This window comes from Acipenser ruthenus, chromosome 4, assembly GCF_902713425.1.
Source record: "Acipenser ruthenus chromosome 4, fAciRut3.2 maternal haplotype, whole genome shotgun sequence".
NCBI classification, from domain to species: domain Eukaryota; kingdom Metazoa; phylum Chordata; class Actinopteri; order Acipenseriformes; family Acipenseridae; genus Acipenser; species Acipenser ruthenus.
The window spans coordinates 69623065-69646235 of record NC_081192.1 but is presented as its reverse complement, the minus strand read 5'-3'; the positions used below and the strand labels follow the sequence as shown (position 1 = coordinate 69646235).

General features: G+C 36.4%; 1 protein-coding gene across 4 annotated transcripts in view; it reads right to left on the bottom strand.

Moving 5' to 3' along the window:
• ripor2 (RHO family interacting cell polarization regulator 2) overlaps nucleotides 1-23171 on the bottom strand; it is a 55372-nt gene that overhangs the window by 18228 nt on the left and 13973 nt on the right. For 3 of the 4 annotated variants that reach the window (XM_034000054.3, XM_034000055.3, XM_034000056.3), the window contains exons 2-13: nucleotides 22023-22143; nucleotides 20060-20215; nucleotides 18962-19040; nucleotides 16465-16488; nucleotides 16289-16342; nucleotides 12310-12459; nucleotides 11737-11800; nucleotides 10461-10504; nucleotides 8905-9030; nucleotides 7818-7966; nucleotides 5615-5747; nucleotides 469-1131 (exon numbers count right to left, since the gene is read on the bottom strand). In XM_034000054.3, the coding sequence (XP_033855945.2) occupies nucleotides 469-1131; nucleotides 5615-5747; nucleotides 7818-7966; nucleotides 8905-9030; nucleotides 10461-10504; nucleotides 11737-11800; nucleotides 12310-12459; nucleotides 16289-16342; nucleotides 16465-16488; nucleotides 18962-19040; nucleotides 20060-20215; nucleotides 22023-22143 (1763 nt within the window). The remainder of the gene's footprint in view (nucleotides 1-468; nucleotides 1132-5614; nucleotides 5748-7817; nucleotides 7967-8904; nucleotides 9031-10460; nucleotides 10505-11736; nucleotides 11801-12309; nucleotides 12460-16288; nucleotides 16343-16464; nucleotides 16489-18961; nucleotides 19041-20059; nucleotides 20216-22022; nucleotides 22144-23171) is intronic. The other variant, XM_034000058.3, reaches the window with a different exon arrangement.

Genomic DNA, 23171 nt, shown 5'->3' with positions numbered 1-23171 from the left:
GGGGTTGCTGGGGTGGAACCAGCAGGAGCTATAATTACATTCCTATGGAAGAAACAGTGATAATACATTTTAATATGACAAATTGTTCAAATAAATTCAATTAGGCCTACTTGTTAACCTTTGAGATGATGGAATTCCTGGGAAACCCAGTCTTGTGGACTCCTATGACCCTTGTATTGACTGAGTCAGCTTAGTTCTACTGGGAACTGTTATTTTACACAAAACTGTAAAAACTGTGTGAATACAGTTCTCGACAGCTTTCCTATATTACACAAGACATTTCGTACTCACAAGCTGAATTTGTTAATATGACTAAATTCTACAGTACTATGGTATATTGCTACAAAATGCAGATGCAGAAACTTAATACTGCATGTGTTGATGCAAATTCTTATGTCTTGGTTTAGATAGCTCCACCAGAGAGTCTAATCTGCAAAGGCTTCATGCTGTGTTTTGGGGTAGACTAACCTTAAGCAGATCCTCCAGCCGCATCACCTCCTGTTCCAGGTCCTGCAGCTCCCGGAACCGCTCCTTGTGGGTCTCCAGGCCAAGGAGAAGCCCCTGAAGGGAATCCTCCAGACTGCCATCCAGGAAGGACCTGCTGCCGTCGGACTCCCAGCTTAGGGAGCCGTCGGACGGCATCCTCTCTGGGGTCACCAGGGTCTCCACTGAGGTCAACCTTTTCACCAGCTGTTTGGTGAGGTTCCCGTCATCCGCGTCAAGCTCTACAGGCTTCAGCTCAGATGTCTCGTCAGAGTCCTGCAGGAGAGAATCAGAGACACTGGAGTCTAAGAACACATCTTCAGGTCCTAGGCCAGACAGCTGCTGCCTGTGTTCCGAACACAAAGAGCCAGGCCCATTCTGGAGGCTCTCAGCCTGTTCTGATTCTGTTTCTGTCACGTTCTCGCTTGCTAAACTTCCATTTGGATCTTTCTCAGAGGAGTTCTGGGATTCAGAGTCATTTTCTGGCGGGGTGACTGTGATCTCTGGATTAGAGAGGCCGAGAGCTGAAATCATGAGAGCAGGGGGCGGGGTACAGTGTCCGTTGGGGAGCTCATTGAAGCTGAAAGACAAGCACTTCTTTTCACCAGCTGAAATCCCATTTTCAAAGACATCGTCAGGCAAGGCAGACTGCAACAAGACACGCAGGGGTTAGTGACATGTAGTTAAAGCTTAAGCCAGAAGACAATCTCATTTGAAGGAAAAGCAAAGCAACAAATTGTTTCAAGAACAGAACATTGCTAAAGCAAAAAAGCAATGTGCGGGAGATATGCTCAACAGAAATCTAAAAGCAACATACCAGTATCTTTTGCATTGATGGGCCAAAGGGCCTTGTTTCGTTCGTATATTTTTATGTTCTTACACTGCATGGTTAAGCAGTCTCTTCCAGTATCTACGTGGAAGAGGAAGCATTTAAATGAATCCATATTCTTTATTTCTATTTACTTGTCTTTTATCTATTAAAACTATGCAAGTATATATTAAACATTTACTCTCCTTCAAATGGCTCCCAAGTCTCATAATTTCCAAATACAGATTCAAATTTTTGTTCAGTGTTGTGTACCAAACTCTTTCCTAGAGTATACAACAACCACTTACTGGTCTAATGCAATTCATACGTTCACTATTTTATGAACAATAAATTAGCAAAGCATGCATCACGGCGGACATGCAAGAACACACGTCTCTCTGAGCAATTGCACAGCACACTGTTAACCCAGGACTCACATAAAGCTCCAGGCCTGACCTAGGCCTTAACCTGAGCGACGGCAAGTCAGTAAATGAGTGACTCCGTCGGAGCTTTTCAAAAAACGTGTCCCGCAGGGCCTCTATAAATGACAAGCGCTGTCTGTCTTGGGGAGGATGCAGCCATTTCTTTAAACATTGAAAGCAAAAGCGCGGTTAGTGAATTTGAGCATTCGTTGTGACAAGCCAAAACAAATTAAAAGAAAAAAGAAAGGGTATTGGAAATCAAGTTTAATATATTGTGTGACATTTCTGGTAATATTTGCTGCTTTTAACATTTTGATTAATGTTGTTCATGCCATTTACACACCATAATCATAGTAGTGGTACTGTTGCCACGTGATGTGCTAGTAGCTAATCTACGACGGTTTGAAGTCTAGGGGCATGTTATTATTAATAAAGAAATCCAGACATTTTTTTTGTTGTTGTTGTTGCTTTATGCACAGTCAGAAGTGCTCCTATTATTTAGATCTATGGCAAGCATTTTTTACTGTGGTGTATAGGGCCTTTTATAGAGTGGCTATTAAGTCTAACTACATACATACTGTAAAAAGTCGATTTTTGTATTTAGACGTTTATTTAATTAACTAAATACTTGTTTTAAAAATGCAAGATGTAGCCTAAAAGGAAACTTTGAAAGGCTAATCTACATTAACCCCACCCAGTTCAAGAGGTTGCATTTCAGCAACTACAAATAAACTGCAACAAATAAGTCACAGTTACATTGCGTGACAGGCAGGATTTTTCAATCTAGCTGTATTTATGCTTTTTACTTTAAAAGAAGCTTTTTTGTATGTTACAGTGTACTCCACGAGAAACAGATTTTAGAAATAATATTATCGTATGTATTTGTGCACGTATTTGCAAACGGAGAATACAGGAGGCTGTGTGGTCCAGTGGTTAAAGAAAAGGGCTTGTAATCAGGAGGTCCCCAGTTCAAATCCCACCTCAGCCACTGACTTATTGTGTGACCCTCAGCAAGTCACTTCACCTCCTTGTGCTCCATCTTTCATGTGAGACGTAGTTGTAAGTGATTCTGCAGCATAGTTCACACACCCTAGTCTCTGTAAGTTGCCTTGGATAAAGGCGTCTGCTAAATAAACTAATAATAAATAAAAACATATTTTCTCCCATTTAACAATGAACTGTATTTTAATGTCAGTTATTTTGCAGGAAGGCATGTGAATATTTTAAGCTATACAAAAAATGTAATTATTTTTATTTATTTATTTTTTTAAATCAAAAAGCATACACTACCCCTCAACCCTCCCCAGCACACGGTTTCCTCAAATTTCCCCTCAGTTTTGCCCTTAAGAGTTTCTTAAGTTTAAGGGGGCTGCAGAAAGTAGCTTAACATACAGGTCGCTGACATAAAGTACTGGCACTCTACACTTAATATAGGATTAATCAAGAAATCATGTTAAATAAAAGCATTTAGTAAATTTTAACAAATATTTGAAATTGCTTAAGTGCTTTTTTTTATATAAAGATTGTTTGTTAAACTACCCGATGATTTTTTTTTTTAATTCATTTTGGTCTTTGTCCTATTAATTAGTGGCTAATGTACACCAAATGCTTGTATTTAATGTTTTCTTGAATTTTCTTATACTAAGAGTGCCAATCAGGGATTCAGACCAATTTTTTTCCCGTTCCTGTTCGTCTGCCAACCGAACTGAACCGGAATTTTCGGCCCCGTTTCCTTAAGTTTCAAACGGCAGATTTAGTTCTGTTCCGGTTCAAACGAAATGAAATAACAGTTAATACCGGTGTAGTGTTATTTTCAGGTACGCGGATAAAAAGCGGTATGCTGCGCACTGCGCTTGCAGGTGTCCACTTTTGAGCTCACTGGGCGCCTGACCAGCAGGATTCGCTATAACACGATGAGGAGAAACAGTCCCTGCCGGTTTTGCCTCCCTAAATCACATGAGCACCAGAGCCAATGCTACGCTCCCTTCGGAATACCAGAATACCAGACGAGCCCCTCGAGGACCCTCCTGTTATACTTAAACTTAGTACTTAAAGTGTTTTACGCAACCAGCCCCAGTTGCCGGTGAAAAGATTTTTTCACTCGGGACAGTTAAGCACAGTTATCACACCGGGATACTTATGGTTGTATTTTTTTGTCCATCTAAAGCTTCCAGCAGTATTCCTACCCAATTTAACTTATATGGGACAGCAGGTGCCCATCATGGGCATCTGTCAATCAATGTTTGCTTCACTGCATCACTAGCATGCGTCCTCATATACACAGATTAGGTAAAAAAATTAGAAAATAGAAAAAATACATGTATTGTTTATTTATTTAATTACTGTGTGTAATAAATGTTAAAACATTTAATTAATAATTAGCTATCAGCACTAGGGCTCTTTATCGTTGGTAACCTATACCCTGATTAAAGTAGTACCTTTTTTGTAAACAAAACAAATACAAAAAACTGCTGCAGTATTTAAGTAAATATACAGTACTACTGCTTATTTTTATATTCCTTTATGTGGTCGTTTTAAACCGATCAAAATATAAGTTATATTTAGGGCAAATATTGTACTGAATTATAGCCAACACTGCATACTGTACTGTAAGACAGCAGTACACGACAGTGAATATGTATATATGTGTACAGTATTTTCTTTAGTTAAACATTGCCATGGTATTTGTTATGCACATAATGTAGCCATTATTTTAAATCCTCATCTCTGTTTTCAGTTGAATCAGTGAATTGCCATGAAATTGCTAGCAATATTGCTATCAAGATTAGAAAAATTGCTGGCAATTGTTTGCCCTGTGTAAAGCCACCAGGGGGAGGGGTGGTGCAGAGTTAGGGTTGAAAACCCTAACTTCGCATATACCTACTTTGATCTTTTTAATATCAACCCTAACTGATGCATTAACAAAGTTCAGTCGCAGTGTAATTAGTAGCAGCGGTATCATGTTGGAACAACTTTAGCACAGCAAATTAAGGAATCTCTTTTGTGTTATGAGGGAATCTTAATAGAAACATGTAACAAATAATTACATTTAACTATCCACTGTAGCAGCACTTGGAAGTTTATTGCAATAAAGCCTTGTCAAAATAAAAAGCACACGGTCAAGGGATTTTTTTCAGGAATACAAGCGCTACAATCATAGTGTTCTATTAGTGTTGCAAATGTAGCCACTGTTACAGTATATAATATAATGTATCTTTGTTTACAGACTATTGATACATATTTTCTATTTATACCACACATGTATAGCTTGCTGTGTTAATTTCAGAAGTAATACTGATGTGGCTTGTGTTAATGTAATCTCTAATCAAATACCTTATTTGTCTTATGTGTTTACAGAGTACTAGGGTTTACATATATAATCTACATACAATGGGATGCATACCATGACTTATTTGTGCACGTACTGTTATACCACTGGGAACCCTTACAATTGCAAATTACAATTAAGAACTGCATGTGTCGTGCAATTGAAATAAAAACAAAGCAGAAAAGCAATTCATAACCCCAATATTATTATTATTATTATTATTAATTTCTTAGCAGACGCCCTTATCCAGGGCGACTTAGAATTGTTACAAGATATCACATTATTCTTACATGCAATTACCCATTTATACAGTTGGGTTTTTACTAGAGCAATCTAGGTAAAGTACCTTGCTCAAGGGTACAGCAGCAGTGTCTTCCACCAGGGATTGAACCTACAACCCTCTGGTCAAGAGGCCAAAGCCCTAACCACTACTCCACACTGCTGCCCATAAATATAGTGTTTATATATTGTAAAGTTCAAAGATGATTTAAAGCAAGCTGTACATTAAAAGAAAAAGTTGAAGGGTTATCACTTTGCTTGGTTGGTAAAAAGGCTACATAAACTGTAACTTACAAAAAACGAAGTTTCCTCAAAGGTGGGAGTTTCTGGGGTGCCCTGGCTGTACACTGAGACTCTCCTCTGCAAAGCAGCAGCTTTATTCACATTGCCAGTGCTGGACAGCATCAAATCCTCAACATCAAACGGACTGTCGGGGAGAGAAGTTATTATAAGGGACAAAACTGTATAGAATCTTATTTGATTTAAATATACATTAAACCCTAAATGTGTTTAAAGGCAACCTCTGAGCTAAATGCTGTAACCAAACAGTAACCTTTTTTAAAGTGAAATGAGGCATCTTGAAATACCAGCCAGTAGGGTCATAAGGTGTCTCCTGTTACTGTAACAAAAACAGTATACGTTATTTTTTTAATTTCTATTTTGCTTCCTGAGCTATAGCTTGAAGATACCATTCATAACACACTACTGCAAGTAGTGGCGAGGGATGCCTATTTGGGGAATGTAAACAAAGTTTAGGGAAGGTGAACAAACAAGGTATTTCTAATGACACAGAGGGCTTTATATTTTAGAGTGCACAGAACTGTAAAATTGTACGTTGCCAATGGGGCACTGCTGCTTTAAATTAAATATGTTCCTGATTCATTTTCTTGGTTTTTTTTCTGTGGTTTATTTGCTATGATCAACAAGCTTACTAGCATTTGTTTGGTTGTGTGTTTAATGGTTAGTAATATGTCTAAACTTTGAAAAAGCAATGACTTATGGGAGGGTCACTTTGACTAACCATGGGGAATAAAATGTTACCCAGTGTATTACAGTACAAGGAAGTGGCTTTCAGTTGAAATATAAATCTAATTATTTAAACCACTTTGGGTGGCTCTTGAGCCATATATGGCTTATTGGGCTTCACAATAGGCTCATTTTATTCAAAATGTGAAGCCTGGACATCTGTTATTATTGGTAGAAGCAAGTGTTTTAACACATAACATGTTTATTTTGGGGTTTTTTTAAACTCCTTGGTCATCTTTGTGATTCTTGTAGCCAAAAGGGTCTGATTTGTTTTAATTAAAACAAGCATTTCTATAGACATGATGTAAGTTAACAAGAAATTATTGACGTGGCTTCACAAGTACAAACTATAATGCCAGATCTTTATAATATCTAGAACATAAAATGCACCCTAAACAAATGCATATAAACACAGACACGGTTTTATTTTAAGTACTGTAGATACAACTTAATGCAAGTAAGAGGTGATGGCTGACGATACTTGATAGTCTATACTTAGGGCTTCTGATTTTCTGTTTTAACTGATAAAGACCAATAAAACACCCCTAAAAAAATAAATAAATAATTGCTGTATATCCAATAAACACCAGAAAAACACTGGAAATGGTTACTCACGTTGACTTGATATATATATATATATATATATATATAAACTTTGCCAGTGCATTTAGTCATTGTCCCTCTTTTCTGACTTGTATCTAGCATTGAATCATTCTGAATACTGTAAACCCACCCCAGCTGCTGAGTGGCAGCGAATTCTACGTTTCTATTGGAGACTCTGCAGACACAGAGGATCAGCTATATTACAGTTTGATAGGGAGGATTTACAGTACACACACGTGGGATTTAAAACAAAATTGCAAATTGTAGTGAAATGTAAAAAAATGCCTAGACACACAAAAACCCCAGAAGAATGTGCCCGTGACCATAAGGATTTCACTGCGGAAAACAGCAAAGGAAAGAAGGTACAAGTGTTCTGTCACGTTACTATACATCTTGTGACAGAAAAAAACACTGAGGAATTTTGGAAAGTATGTAATATTTAGTATATATTATATATACATTTTGGGGTATCTACATAAAACTCACAAATAGGTAAAAATAAACACCGAAAAATGAAATTAAGAAACACTGAAAAACAGAAGCCCTAGATACACTGTACATTGCATCATGAACAGTCTACCACCAGATGGCACTGCACTATTATTTTACAATACTGTAAACAAAAAGCAAACGCTTCATTTTTAAAACAATACAATTAACAGATTTCATTACACATTATATCACTTCTACTTAAGCATTGTTGTTTACCTTTTCTTTTCTTGAGAATTATGACTTACTTTGACTAATATGGTACTGTAAATTGTTACATAATGGTATGGCAGTAACATAGGATGATACAAGTTTTTTTAAAGAGGAAAATAAATTACATTTCTTATTTCTGCTAAAATAATAATAATTTGACACTTACTACCAGGTTACCTCCAGATTCAGTTTGATAGTACCAAGGTCATTGATGTCAACAGCAACCACCTGAGGCCTTGCAGTAAACAAGTCCTTGGTTTCACAGGTAACACTTCCAACCAAAATGTGCGTGGCCAGGCCTTTTAATTCAGTCACCTAAAGAGAAACATTGGATCAATATTTTAGCATACAATAAATGTGTGTGTGTATATATATATATATATATATATATATATATATATATATATATATATATATATATATATATATATATATATATATATACACAGCGCATGTGAGAATAGATGAACCATGTTATTATTTGTCCTCAGCAAAAAATAGCATTTGCTCTGTGCGTCACAGCAAAAAATAACACAATGCCACTTGTGAAGGTGAAGAGGCAAAGGCTAAATTCAGTTTGTTAAATGATATATTTTTTAGATTCCACACTAGCAACTTATAATAGAGTTGTATATATATAAAATTTATATTTACTTTTTCACAATTAAGCTTCATAATATAATTTCAAATTCAACACAAAAGTCGAAGTGTTTTGCACTGTAGTTGGTTTTAATGACACACACAGAGCTATAAAATACTGGGGCTTCCCCTAAAAGGAACTCAAATTAGCAACTGAGAGGGACTAGTGAAACCTGACTACAAAGCTACAAGAGAATGCAAATAAAGGGTAATGCTACTGACTGAGGGAACTGTATCTCATCATTTATTTGTGCGCTTTTGTCATTTAAAAAATAAACCAAATGTATTTTATGTATGTTGCTTGCATTGACAATGGCTCTTTGACAGAATGGCCTTGCAAATTGAACCAATTCCTGTTACCACACATTCAAGGTCAGATTTAACACGTTTCTACTCCAATACAAAATCTACATTGTTATTATTATTTTTTTTTAAATGCTTAAAATCTACCAAGAAATAACTTCATGGCACAGTAACATTCTAAAGCTGTTTGTTTCTATTAATTGTAAACTTGCAAGTAAATTAATAAACAAACAAACAAACAAACAAACAAACAATACAAAAACCGGCAGGCTTTTATTCAACCAAACAAAATGTATTTCTACACAGGTTACCTTGATGGAAATTAGATCAGTGATTAGTGGCAGAAAGATCATTTCTTCTCTGTCCCAGCTCTGCCTTGCATTCACTTCAATTTTGCCCTTTAACTTCCAGCGCTGATGTCCATACCGCATGAAAATCTGAAAGAAGATTCACTGTGATTCCAGGGGTAAAGATGGCATGCTGGGCATTCCAATTGCATGCGATTTTGATGAACATACATAGGGTTGGACAAAAAAAGTCAAACATCTGCAGTATGTAACACATACTCTGTGTAAAGGAGTTGCCCTAATTCCATCTTTTATGAATAATGCATTCCTGTTGCATATCATTTTCACTCACAATGGGCAAGACATTTATGGGCAAGACAGACATTAGGTTGGCAGGTGCTCATCCAAGACAAATTTATTATGTTTCACTGAAAACAGACTCAAACTGTCTTTTCTGTACAACAGAATTCAGACCTTGCATTTTTACATTGCATAAAAAAGGATGTCCATATGGGGTTCTCTGCTACACTGTTTGTTTGTGAGAGAATGTCTGTGTGAAAGAAAGTTGTGTGTTTTCATCCTATATTTCAAATTGGTATGCATGTACAGTAATCATTTATCTAGTCTTGTTTTTAATACATGCCTGTTCATGTGGACATTGGTCATTTGAGTATACAGTACAGGATTCTGATATGAAACAGAAAGGCTGCATTTCATGGATTTATTTATTATCACTTCCAGTGAACCAATCATATTACAGTATCCTCACAGGAACAGGTCTATGCTAATTACTGAGCTCATAATACACATTGCAATTCCAATTGCTGTAACACTAGTATCAGCAAGAGACTGACAAAACTATTTCCAGATCTTAATTCATGTTGGACTGAGGGCTGATTTAACAGAGAGGGTGGTCCTACACTAAGGAGAAAATCAAGAATCTGTGATATCCTGTACCTGATAGGAAACTGCTCTGTGTTTACCTAGGAGATGGTATTTACAGCAGTGGTGCTGAAGGAACTAATTGCAGCTGCAGCCGCACCTCTACCAGTACAGTTTGAGAATTCCCACTAAAGGGATAAAACAGAGTAAACTGCCCAAAAATAATGCCTAAGAGTCAGAAGCAACACATATTATTTTAATTTAACTGCAGTAAATTGGTAAGATCAACCCTAGTGTAAACAGCTATATAATCCTTGTATGTTATTTTTAGTTGTATAAAGGACAGAGATGTTGTTTATAGTGTTCTGAAGGTGAATATACTTAATGAAAGATGCTCAATTATTTAGCAGGTATTGCTGCTAAAATGAACCAACATTTTATTTGTGTGTAAAGATATTTTCAATGTGCTTTTAGTTTGTTCTTTCCTCTTACATATATTTTATTTGGCTGTTGTGTATAAGAGTTCATTATCACCTGGCCCTAACGTCAGTTGTGAAGGTGCTGAGTCACTGTGCTGCCTGACAAACAGGATTTCTGTCCTCAGATTTCAGAGAGCATTGCTGTTTTTGTTGTTCAGCTTCAGTTAAGGTGGTTAAAATCAATAGTTTTCAGAGTAATGAGAAATAAACACCACTTACTTCATACTGATCCCCTGGGCAAAGACGCGCAAAGCCAGCAAGACCTGCACAGCAAGAGGTAAAAGATAGAGAAAGGATTTGTCTTTAATTTTCAGTAACACTATCCTTAGAAGCCACTGCAGCAGGATAGTCAGCATTTAATATGATATCTACTGTATTTACTGGTAGTTGTTGTGGCAGGGTGACAGTGTGGCAGGATGAAAGCCCTGCCGGTACACTTGTGTATGTGTGTGGGGAATATTGGGTTGGCAGGGAGGGGGGAACAAGTAGGAATGTGGCTGGAGCCGTGAATTGGATAAGTGATTAAATGATTAATTAAGACTCCAGCCAAAGGTGTATAAATAGGGTGATCACAGGTGTTTATATAGAAAGGATAGGATTGATGTTGATGTTAGAGGTGGAGGGCTGTGACCTGTGACCTGTGACCTGAGACTTGTAATCTGTAATCTGTAATCTGTAATCTGTGTTGTGTGTTGTGTGTTCCGTGCTGTTCTTTGTTTGTTTCCGTTTACTTGAGTGTTTTGTGTAGATCTTTTATTTTGGCCCTTGTGCCGTTTTATTTTGGTAATGTGTTTGGTAATTTTGTTAGTGTTTGTTTCTGTGTTTGTTTGTAATAAACGTGTGCATTAATGCTTCACTGCAGCTTTCGGTGTCTCTGAGTCTCTGAAAAAATTGTTGTCGATGAAGGGCCATTGGATGAGATACATTTTCTTACGGAGATGTCAAGCAATAGTCAATATTCCTATATTAGAAATTATTAATGTTACCATTTAGACAACATGAAATGTTATCACGCTTAAATAAACAACTATTCCTAGCTTTAATTTGCCACAGCTCATGCAGAAAAATAAACTTTGATGTTTTGAATTGTTTTTATTACGCAAGGTATGTAAGCTAGAGGGTCAGTCAGCAGAACATGCTACTTCACAACACCTTTTATCTTTCTGTAAATGCACAGGAGCCCTTAAGCACATCTACAGATATAGGGCCTCATTTATGAAAGGGCACTAGATGTAGCTGTGACATGCACATTAAGTAGTGAGCCTAACATGCACCAGACATCTACATTTACTGTCCCATTTACTAACAGAGAACACATTCATTTACGTGCTAATTTACATACCATAGCGTGCAAACTACATGTATTGTGAACGATAATTTATTGTGCACAATAATGTCCAAGACTAACCCGTGACCACAGTGATATAAAAAACTTTTCATAAATGAGGCCCATAGTATACAACTAAACCCAAAGCAACCTTCTTAGGCACCTTACCTTTCATTTTAATGTGGAACTCCCCCAAAAGATTTTCCAGCTCTCCTTCAAAGGTGCACATATTCTATTAAAAAAATAAATAAATTATATATATATATATATATATATATATATATATAAATTTTATTGGCAGGAAGCAAGGTTTGTATGAAAAATATAGTATTTTGAAAATATAAAAAACATATCTAGAAAAATATTACTAAATTGTAGCCTCTGCTACAATTTAGTAATATTTTAGTAATATAAATGTGTTGCATTGTGACAGCTGCCGCTGCATACCAGAGCAAGCCTGTCATGCACCAGTACTGGTCCGTGTACCACAGGTTGAAAACCACGGCTCTAAATCACATCCACATCACAAAACAATGTGTACTGTTTCCAGTTATTGTATGAGGCCCAGGCCTCAATGGCAAGAGTCAAAAATGATGTGCGCTTTAAGAGCTTGGAGGCCAAGATCACACGTGCCTGCTGGCATTGTGTTTGACTGTAGCCAGTGCCATTGTAATGTATTTCACCTTTCATGAGCATTAAAAAACAATCCTGAGGGGGAATGCTGAACGTAAAAGCTGGTACCTCGCTGTACTCTTTGTAGCGCCGGTTTATCTCTACTAAGCTCTCTCGGGCAGCCTTTGAGGAGGGAGACACAGCAAAGGCTTGTTTCATCTTGCAGGCACCATCTCGCAATCGTCTCTGGATACAGAAAGCCTCATACAGCTCATCCACCTGTAAAAAATAAGACACAAGGATGAACAGTTTGTATATGAAAACCTCAGATGTTCATTTGGAAGGAGGATACTCAAAACAGATCATCTACTAACAAAAAACAAATGACCATTTTAGCCAAATTGATATAAAAACGTAATCATAAGTCTTTATTATGGAAATTAACACAAAGAACATTTACAACTGAATGCAAATGGCCCCGGTTTTTCTGTAAGGGATAAACACTGATTCAACACTTTGAGTTGTATATGTCACTTAAAACATTTCTTCCTAATTGATACTTGTTCCATAAGGAGATTCAGTCGATTGTTAATTTGGTGATTGGATTTGGTTTTTGTTACGCTGAGTAACAATGCTTGTCTCTCATATTGTGGGAATGTTGACATGAGTTCCTTGGAGTTTGAGTTTGAAATCCCACTTACTCAGACAAAGATGTCTGCTGAAAGTGAAGGTAGTGGCAAGGACTAGATTTAGAACTTGAAAGTTAGAAAAATAAAAATGCAAAAAACAAAGAAATGTGAACCAGGAACAGAGAGTAAATTATTGCTCATTTTGCCGAACCTAAGACTGGATGTAAAGACGGGTTTTACTGTGAATGCACTATTCGTGTTTTAGCGAAACATAAACAATGCCAAATATGTGCATTTCAACTTTAACTAATAAATCAGTGTGTGGAGAAACAACTGAATGTTTTGTTAGATGTCCACGTTAGTAATTAAAGACTTCATGTTTCCCAACATAAAAGAGTGTAATTATCGCTTCTGAGAGACACATATACAGTCTTCGAATCAAAATATCAACAGACTGACTGGATACTATTTACCTATTAAAGTTGTAATGAAACATTTGAGATACATTTTATATTTCTAACTTTAAAAGAATGTATTTAAAAAAAGTATTTAGTCTGATCCAAGCTTTAGACTTTCAGTAATGTGCTTTTTATCTGTTACTTAGATCCCAAAGTGGATGGTGAATACACTGCTGGTTAGTGGCGAGGAAAGGAAACTTGGGTAAGACATTTTAAAATATTAAAGCAATATTTATTTATTTTTAATTCCCTAATTTCATAGGTTCACTGCGGGGTTCTCCACGCACCTAAAACTGATGTGAGCTCTGACTAACTTGTCCAATTCTACCACAGCCTGTATACAGCCTGACCGATCACAGCCTCAGACAACCACACAACCAACATTTGTAAAGATTCATGCTAACATAAATTTGGTGTGAAAGTTGCAGCCCAAATTAAACATTTAGATCTGCCTTAACCAAACAAGTTGCAGCACTTCAAGTCATTATCTGCTAATAAATACCTAAGGAAGTAAACCAATGACGAATGTTTAAACCAATCTTATTCATATTGCAGCACTGAATATTATTATATTAAGTTGTTTGATATTAGCTCTTTCAGTACAATTACTTTAATTCTGTAATTCTTTGCAATTCAGGGGTATCCACAAAATTGCTCTCCAGCCTACATTTCCTTCGTTAGTTTTTTATTTGAATTATTAGAATTATGTGTAAGTACACCTGTGAATAGCATATGGCTCACAAGCTGGCAACAGCAGTGTGTTCATCTTAATACAGAGGACTGCGGATTAAAAAAAAAAAAACAGCAAGATCCCTGTTCTAAAGGATGCACATGGCTCTGAATGAACAGAAATGTGATACTGAATGCTGTTTATTCTCACAGCTCCCCACTGCGCCTTCCTCACAAGTACTAGACTTCTGTAGCAGAAAGTGGTTTTGTTCCCACTTCTGGGATTGACATCTGCAAGAGACTTGTGTTTTGACAACCCCTGCTGGTTGGAACACCGTCAGTGTCTGGGTACTAGAAAGACGATGGTAGGGTCTGTATTTCAGTTTAGTTATGGTGTACTTTATAGATACATGGCTTGGCAAACATGTTATGCTGTTAGAAGCAATACAATCGAATCGGTAAAGGTAGCATTTTTGGTAACGAAGTGATATACTGGTACGGTTATTAATTGCTCCTGCCATTGTAAATATGCAAGGACAAGAGGACACCATTCCTATTTAGATAAATTTAAAGCCATACTAAATATAGTTGGCTGTAATTGCATATTTACATTCAATATACTGTACTTAAAGTATGTTGCCACTTCTTTGGCACATTGCCTTTGTGGATATAAGTTATCATCTAAGGCTGTATTTGGAGCAATTATTTTTGTTGCTATAGTTACCATAATAAAAACTATTAAAAAAGCCAATAAACAGTGCATAATTATGTGAAATAAGTCATTATAAGGGACATTATTTTTAAAAGAATCTTCAATTAGCACTGATACAAATACAATTTTTATTTTTTTTTCCATTCAAGTGAATGGGCCCATACATTTAAAGTAAGGTATTAGATATACATTGAGTAGGGCTTGAGGTTTTCGGGTTTTATTTTTATTTTTGATCACATTAAACACATTTTGAGCTGATTCTGTTTCTTAATTAAACTCAGAAAAAGCTGTTAATTTACACAACAATGTCACTTGTTTTTACCTTCATATCTCGAATGAGCCTGATTCTGTTTCGCCTTATTTTTATTTCAAACAGAGGTGACAAATTACGTTAATTGCTCATCCCTGATCCTAACTGCATTTCATTCTTGCATTGCCTAGTTTATTGTTGTGCTCTTGTTATTTTTCCCACATTGCTTAAGAGGGAGCTTGTGGCCTGTAGGACAATGTGTTTAAAACACAAACAATAGCAGGATTTTACCAAACATTTTAAGACCCAAACCGCTGTAAAAGGCATTGCTAATAAAACAATAACCACCCTGCAAAATGCCCTTATCGGTGAACTGGGTCCCTACACATGCTTGTGTTTTTAACCTTTCTAATAACTCACAGTCTGCTTCAAACACAGACCCGTATTAATAGTAACCCTTTGTTGGGTAATCTCAGAATATAAACAGCTGCTGCTGGCTATGTGAGTGATAACGACTCCACCTTCCACTACAAAATTCTACCATCTGTTGCAGCATTTCCTGTTTGCCTGCCTATAGTTTCCTGTGCTGAAAGCTTTATCTGTGCAGTGCAATCTCTGATAAGATAGTTGCACAACATCCCATTACAGCCCTCCTCTCCCCTCCCTCTTGCTGTGCTGTGATGAAAGATTGTGATAAAACATATAATACTTGTCAAAAAGGACAACAGAATTATTTTACTAGATTCTTGTCACAGCCCGTTCTTTATCCCTTACACCCATTTTGGCCCAAAGTAATTTCAGCCATATTCTTGTAAATGTCTCTTCCCAAATTATAATAAAATCCCATTTATCTAGTATATGTCAAGCCTAATATTTGAAAGGATTAAATTCCAACAATAGTAACATTATAAATAAGTTAGACAAGGATTTTATAACCTTTTGTTCCAACGGAAATTTTGCCTTGTCTTTTATGGGAAAAATAATCTACTGATTTAGTAAAACTAGAAAATAAAAAAGCACTTCATGAAATGTCTGTGTTGCCGTTTAACTGTAAATATTACTTGCCCATAGAACGGCAAACACTATTAATAGTGCATCAATTAGCTGTGCTTTGTGCTTCCATTTTGTGGTTTCCATGGCTACTCTGGTGTGTCAGCAAATCACAGTTGTGGTTGCTTCTCTATTCCTGTCAAATTGAATATCCCCCAGTAGCTAATTAAATTGGGCAAGTCACGTCATGGGCAGGAAATATGCCAAGTAACCTGCAGAAGAAACACTGGCATGGTTTCTTTTTTTTTTTTTTTTTTTTACAAAAAAATGTAACTGCCGTGTGTTCACCTTAATGCATTTCATCTGTATGACAAAAAATTAGTAATTGGAAAAGAAATACCTTACTAATGTGGAATTCCAATCTTCGAACATATCGCTCTACTGTTTTGATTTGCTGTAAAAAGAAATATAATAATCTTTAAAAAAAGCATGAGTTTAACATTATAGTCTAAAATATCAATCACTGACATTATCAAAAATACACGTCACAGTTTTAAAAGTTTGATAATAACTTACCTTATCAAGATCATACAAGACACCCTGCAAAAATAAAACAATATTTATCAAACTGAGCTAAGGTAACCCACCCAAAAATACACTTATAATGCTGGTCGAAGATATTATTACATGGCAAACACAATTATTTTAATTATTCACTCATACCTACAGTAAACACAATTAAAGAAGTGGTCTCGATATAGATAACAATGTGCTAGATACAGGTTGTCAGTTGCATAGCATCAACTATCACAGTAATGCATGTGCACCACCAAATTTTCTCTGCCTGTTCCCAAAACTGTTCCTTTGTTTGGGTGCTACACTGCCTAAATGTTTGTAAAGCACTTGCAAGATATCTTCCCGCCATTCCAATGAGGATGATAGGTATTGCCGTAGCGCTCCATTAGCTATCGCTCTGAATTCTTGTGTTTTTCTGAAGTTAGCAACTGATACGAGCCACGAAGTAGAGGAACTGTACCTTCAGTGTTTATAATTCATTTTTAGTTTGATCCATCATCCAACTGTAGTCATGTAGCTAAGCTTTTCAAAAATGTATTCTGTATTAGCATTTTGTGCCATTTGCACAAGGGTTTTTAGATAAAAACAAAACAGTATATTCCCCCACGTTAATGTGTCTGTGTTTATAAAGGTAGCCTAATGGAAATATTAGTAAAATATAGTGATGGGAAAAGTGAAGCTGCCTGAATCACTGACAAGGTTCTAAACTGCCAATAAAAAGGGCAAGGTCAAAATGGGCTTCAGTTCAATAAATTTGTAGAGGACACCAAGGCCACTAAACTTAAGTCAAGGCCAAAGAGCAGGATGTTGTGTAATTTTAGGATTCATATATAAAGCTAATTATTAGCCACAGAAAGAAACAACACAGTTTAGCTTTATAATAACAATGTATTTGTTCAGAAAATGCTGTTTTTCTGCAAAAGCTGCCTCTACATTTTTAATTGTATGAACTGTCCTGTTTGGCTATTGGCCCAAGGCAGTTTTTTTTTTTAATTATGCAGCTTCTGTGCAAATTGCGTTTTGATTAAAATATAAGTAAAATTAATTCAAACAGCAGCAACTGTAGTTAGATTCACAAATAGCAAGATGCTGTAGCATAATAAACAAGTGTTGATAACCATCCTGATAACAACACAACAATCAAGCAAGACTTGAGACATACATTCATGTTTAAAGCTAGAGATAATACAAGAATCCGTAATAATAAAGTGTTTGGTTTCAACCAGTAATGTTACAAAAAGGTCAAATGTAAAATAAAAGTGGTATGTACATGTGCTTGCTCTATTTATTGTACACTAAAAGAGCTGAAAGATGCCCTATTTGACAAATGTATTATAATAACCAGTTCCTCCGCCCCCTCTGAGCGCCTCCACGCACAATGACAATTTCACTCTTTGGAGGAACACAGCTGTCATCACAAGACCGCACAGAGAGGAATTCAGCACTTGGCAGACAGGAGGGAGTGGTGCACAGAGAGGCGGCGAGCTCCCTGACCGAGAAATGGAACCTCCCACCAGCAATCCGGCCAATTGCATTGCTGCTGGATGATCCCGCTGGCCCAGCAACCAGCAGCCTAGATTCAGAAGGCCTTGGCTATTTGGTTGTAATAGCATATGTTCTACACAGTTTAAAATAAGCTAAACTCAGAAATATCGTTCCCACGTGTAACATACATAATGCCGAGGCGCTGTGTTGCATTTATGGATGAACTGAAAAAACATAAAGTTACCTTTATCATAAGATGGATACATTATGAAGCCATTATTAATGTTCTCAGTTATACAGGGATCATAATAAATTGAAAAATGCAGAATTCATGTATTTGCCATTGGAATCACCTAAGCCTCAATCAAGCAACAAACCATTTGAATTGCCTGAAGCTTTATCTGTCCCTGACCCAGTTGAATCGCAAGCATTTGTATCTTCTAAAATGTTGGTTCACTAAATGGCAAGGCATCTTGAACCCTTTGGAGTGCTTCATAATAAATTGGTAGTAATTACAAAATGTAAAATGAATATATAAAATACATATGTGACTTGATGGATTTGAACCAGTATGTGGACCAAGCTTGTCACTAACATGCAATGCGCTACCACTCAACCACAAGCTACAAGGTTCCCAATACTTTACATATATGCTATTTTTTCCCTTTGTGAATTTGCACATCAAATAATTCATATAAGATTGTACAACTTTCAAAAGTGAACAATGCCTGGAGTATTATCCTGAATTAATTAGCTGCACATTGACCCATTTTAAGTCAGAGAGAGGCTCGTATTTAATTTTGGAGCATCTCACAACTGTTGTTTTTGAGCCTCATTACAGCAGCTAATTTTCTGGTGCACTCACAACTTAAGGAGTCACCCTACACCCCTGCTGGTTGCCAACATGCATTTTCAATGCTTCTAGACTTACTTGAAATTGAGTGTCATCAAGGCAAACTGTTCACAAAGGATTGTTATTGAAGTGCAAATACTGTAACAGGGTGTTAGTTACCAGTCTGGAATTTCTCTTCATATCTTTCATCTGAGGGGTCAGCTTGTCTAGTTCCACTTGATGGACTTCCAGATATTCACTGAGAAAGAATGGCATACATTTAACACATCTGGCAAATACACATAGAATGTATACAATAGAATATAAAAAGGTGAATCTGAAATGTCCACAAGATAGACAGGACCTCCGTTTCTTCAAGATTTGTATTAGCATCTAGTTCTAATGTCTTTATTTGCACAATATACAGTGTCACTAAGTTGTGAACAATATGTGTTCTTGTCTTGGCATGCATTTAAGTGTTAATCACAGTGACACAACTGACATACAAAAAAATGAAAAACTAAACTGAAACAAACAATATTTTTTTGTTCTTGTTTCTTCCAAGAACATTGCTGTCCCCCCCCCCCCCCTCCGTTACTACAGGAGAAACATATGTGTTCAAATCAACTTTTCACTGGGCCTAAATCTGGATATGGCAGTCACAATGAAAGGTACCACATTTGGCTAGATGGGTAATATTCATGTTTACTATACAAATTAAGTTAGAATATAGATCCATACTACTTATGCTATCTAATTAAGTTTGGAAGCATTTGCTGTTTTAAAAATACAAATATAATGTTTTAGTTATCTATCTTTTATATTCCATTTTCAGTTGACAGACCTGGAGAAAAAACACACAGATTGACACATAATAAATAGGTTGATTAAATTTTTTGTATGTGAGTTATCAAACTATGCCGTCATGGCTGATGGTCTTAATATATATTAACACTCCAACATGAACTTTTACTTGTAACAAGGACCACATCATATTTTAAGATGTCAACCCCACTAATCCAAAATGTCTGGGGAGTATCATACATTACCACGTATGCATGTACCTGTACTAAATTAGTCAAAAATGTCACCCTCACAGCAAAACATCCTAATGATGCCATTGGTTGTTATTCAGTGTGTAATGAACCAGATCACAAATGTGGTTATGTGATTTCATCAAGAAAGGGATTACTTAGCTTAGTTTATGTTTCCACAACAACACAATGATTACAATGCAAAGAAAGCAACAGGAATATCAGAGCTCATGGTCAGCCTTACTTCAGTCCACGTTTTAATGCCTCGTACACTTCCTCTACACGTTTAGGCTGGGACTCCTTCGACGTGCTGCTGGTTTTGTGTCCCGACGTGTGCATTTTCTTTGGCTTGGATTGTGGCTTCTTAGAAGCAACTGAATTGCCAATAAAGGAGTTACACCTGTTAACATAAAAAAATACAAAGCAACTTAAGGAATGTATGGAACCCCTAAAGGGACATTGTGAAAAAAAAAAAAAAAACATCTCATGCTGACCAGATACTATCTCATGCTGACCAGATACTATCTCATGCTCACCAGACACTGTCTCATGAGCACCAGATACTATCTCATGAGCACTAGATACTGTCCCGTGCACACGAGTTCATGTCTTGTGTTCACGAGTTAATATCTCGTGCACACGAGTTAATATCTCGTGCACACGAGTTCATGTCTTGTGTTCACAAGTTCATGTCTTGTGTTCACAAGTTATTATCTTGCTGACTGCAGCAGACACCTGGTGTTCTTGTGGATACGTTAGGAGACAATCATCGTATTTTCCTCATGGCATAAAAACTATGTAAAACTGGTGTGCTTTTAGACTCATGCTATTTTAACGTAAATGCATTATTTATTGCAGCCAATTGTATTATCTTACTGTCTGGAACATTTCACCTGGTTACAAAAGCAAATGCGGAAGGAGTAATTTGAGTCATGATTCAGGATTTGCGACTTAATTATCTCAATTTATCATGAAGATAAATATGTATATATATGCCCTTTACATTATACAGTAGGCTACGTCATACAACAGTTCATAGCTCCTGAAGACTAACTTGCAAGAGAAAGCTATTTTACCCCATGAAAGTCTTCATGATAAGGAGTTCATTGAGTCATGAGTGTCTCAGTAATTTGTTAGTTGCCATTACTATTGTATTATATAAATATATTAGGATTTTACTAGGAAAGCCATCATTATTATTAGATTATCTCCAAACTAGCTCAACTTTTTATTCATGGTGTTAAGTGTTTTACAGCTTCATGCACAGCAGACATTGTCATAAATCCTGCATCTCACCACTGTACCTCAAACAGATGCACTGTGATCATCTTAAAGAGACTGTTACAGTCAATTGTACTACTACAAGTAGAGCCAACAGTATAAAACAGAATATCTCCTGTAGATCTACCAATTACATCTATGTTATTGCTTTTGGACCTGTACTATTTGCTGATTCCTGTTCCTCGTCCAAATCTTTGTGAAAGTTTCACTTTCCGGGCATGGTTTTTTTTCTTAAACAAATTGACCTGAAAATGTTTGTAACGAAAGATAAATATTAAATGTTTCACTGAGGAATATGTAACGCGTGCTGGGGTTAGATCTGGCTAAGGAGCAAAATATACTTCTATTTTGACAAACCCATAACAGAAGTTATTTTTTGCTAAGTACAAATAACATGTTTTATTTATGAAAATGTATTCTCACACGCATTGTTTATGGTCTATTTTGCCAAAAAATTTAACAAAATGAAATATGTAGCAGAGGCAGGTGAAACATTATAAATAAGAACACAGAATCAAACATACAAAATAAAAAAAGTAAATCAACCAATAAGTCAACACTTTACAAAAATAAACATAACATGAAAGATCTAAAACGTGTAGTTTTAGAAGAAATAAAATTAGATAATGTACAATATAAAAGATTCAAGGAAAATAAATGGATACATAGACTCAATATCATGATGCTGAAGGTTTAAATATAAAGGAATAGTAGATTGTTACATCATTAACTATATAGTAAATTACATCACAGGTATATAGAAATAAATAAATGAGTGTAGTTACCATGGCAACAAATGTCTAGAAGTACCTCCACTGTTTGTTTTTAAACACACTTTCCCTTGACAATTGGTATGTTAAACATTGGCTCTTTTGAGCAAAAACTTATACTTATACTATTAGTGGGCTTCAGTTGTTTGTTTTTACCTGGACCTTCTCTCCTGCAAGGTGCTGAAACCAGCAAAAGACTGGCTCCTTATTATCCCATTGGGCCCTCCTGGGGAGTGCATTCCTACTGACATGATGTCTGGGAATCTGGAGGACACTCCTGCAATGATAAAACACGGAAAAGTGTTAGAAAGCAGTAATGCTGCACACACTTCTGCCATGGCTTATGGATTTATTTTTGCCTTTCATACAAAGCTACAGCTAAGTGATACAACACCCAATTAGCAGTTTGATAATAATGCTTGTTTCATAGTTCAAGCTTCTTGGGGAAAACATTCTTAGTTAGGGATGGGTACAGTAGGTGTACTGGAATCTTTCTCTGAGCCTCGATCTTGACCAGACAATTACAAACTATACTGTTTACGCCAATTAAAAGTTTACAACAATAATATTTCTTAGTACTATACGTTAGTAGTTTACTATGTTTTTTCCATTCATATAGTGAATTCCCTGTGTTTTAACACTAACCATGGTTTTACTATACATGCCTGGGATTTACCATGCTTTGTGCTTTGCACTGCTTCCATTGGTACACCCCGCCCCTGTGCGTATTTTGTATTTGTTGTATTATTTGTATATATTATTATTTAAATGTATGTATTTGTGCACCATTGTTTTAGGTTGTGTAGAATGTGCCTGAGCCCGACTGAATGATTGACAAGCAATCAAGCTCAGGTACAGCTGCATAAAAGAGGCAGGAACCTCTCAGTCTGGGTTGGGTGTTCAGGGAGTAAGAACGAGAGAGACGTGAGTGAAAAGAAATATAAACAATTGCTACTCGTGCTGGATACTTGTTTGTTCACTGTGTTTGGTATTGTCTGTTTGTTTTGGCCAACGTGCCATTTTTGTTTGTAAAGTGTTTGTTTTGTGTTTAAACCTTTTATTTATAAATAAACGCTCATCAGCTCTTCAACTCGCAGTACTGAGCCTGTGTATTTCTTCCTTGTCTGACGTCACCACCAAGTTATCCGTGACAGGCAGTAATAGAAGGATCCAAAATGTGGGAAAGCTCAAGCCCATTGCTCTGCCTGTTCAATGAATAAATAGAGAAGACTATGTGCTGCCAGTGAGTGAGTCAGTGAGTGAGCCGGGGACCTCCTGGTTACAGGCCCTTTTCTTTAACCACTG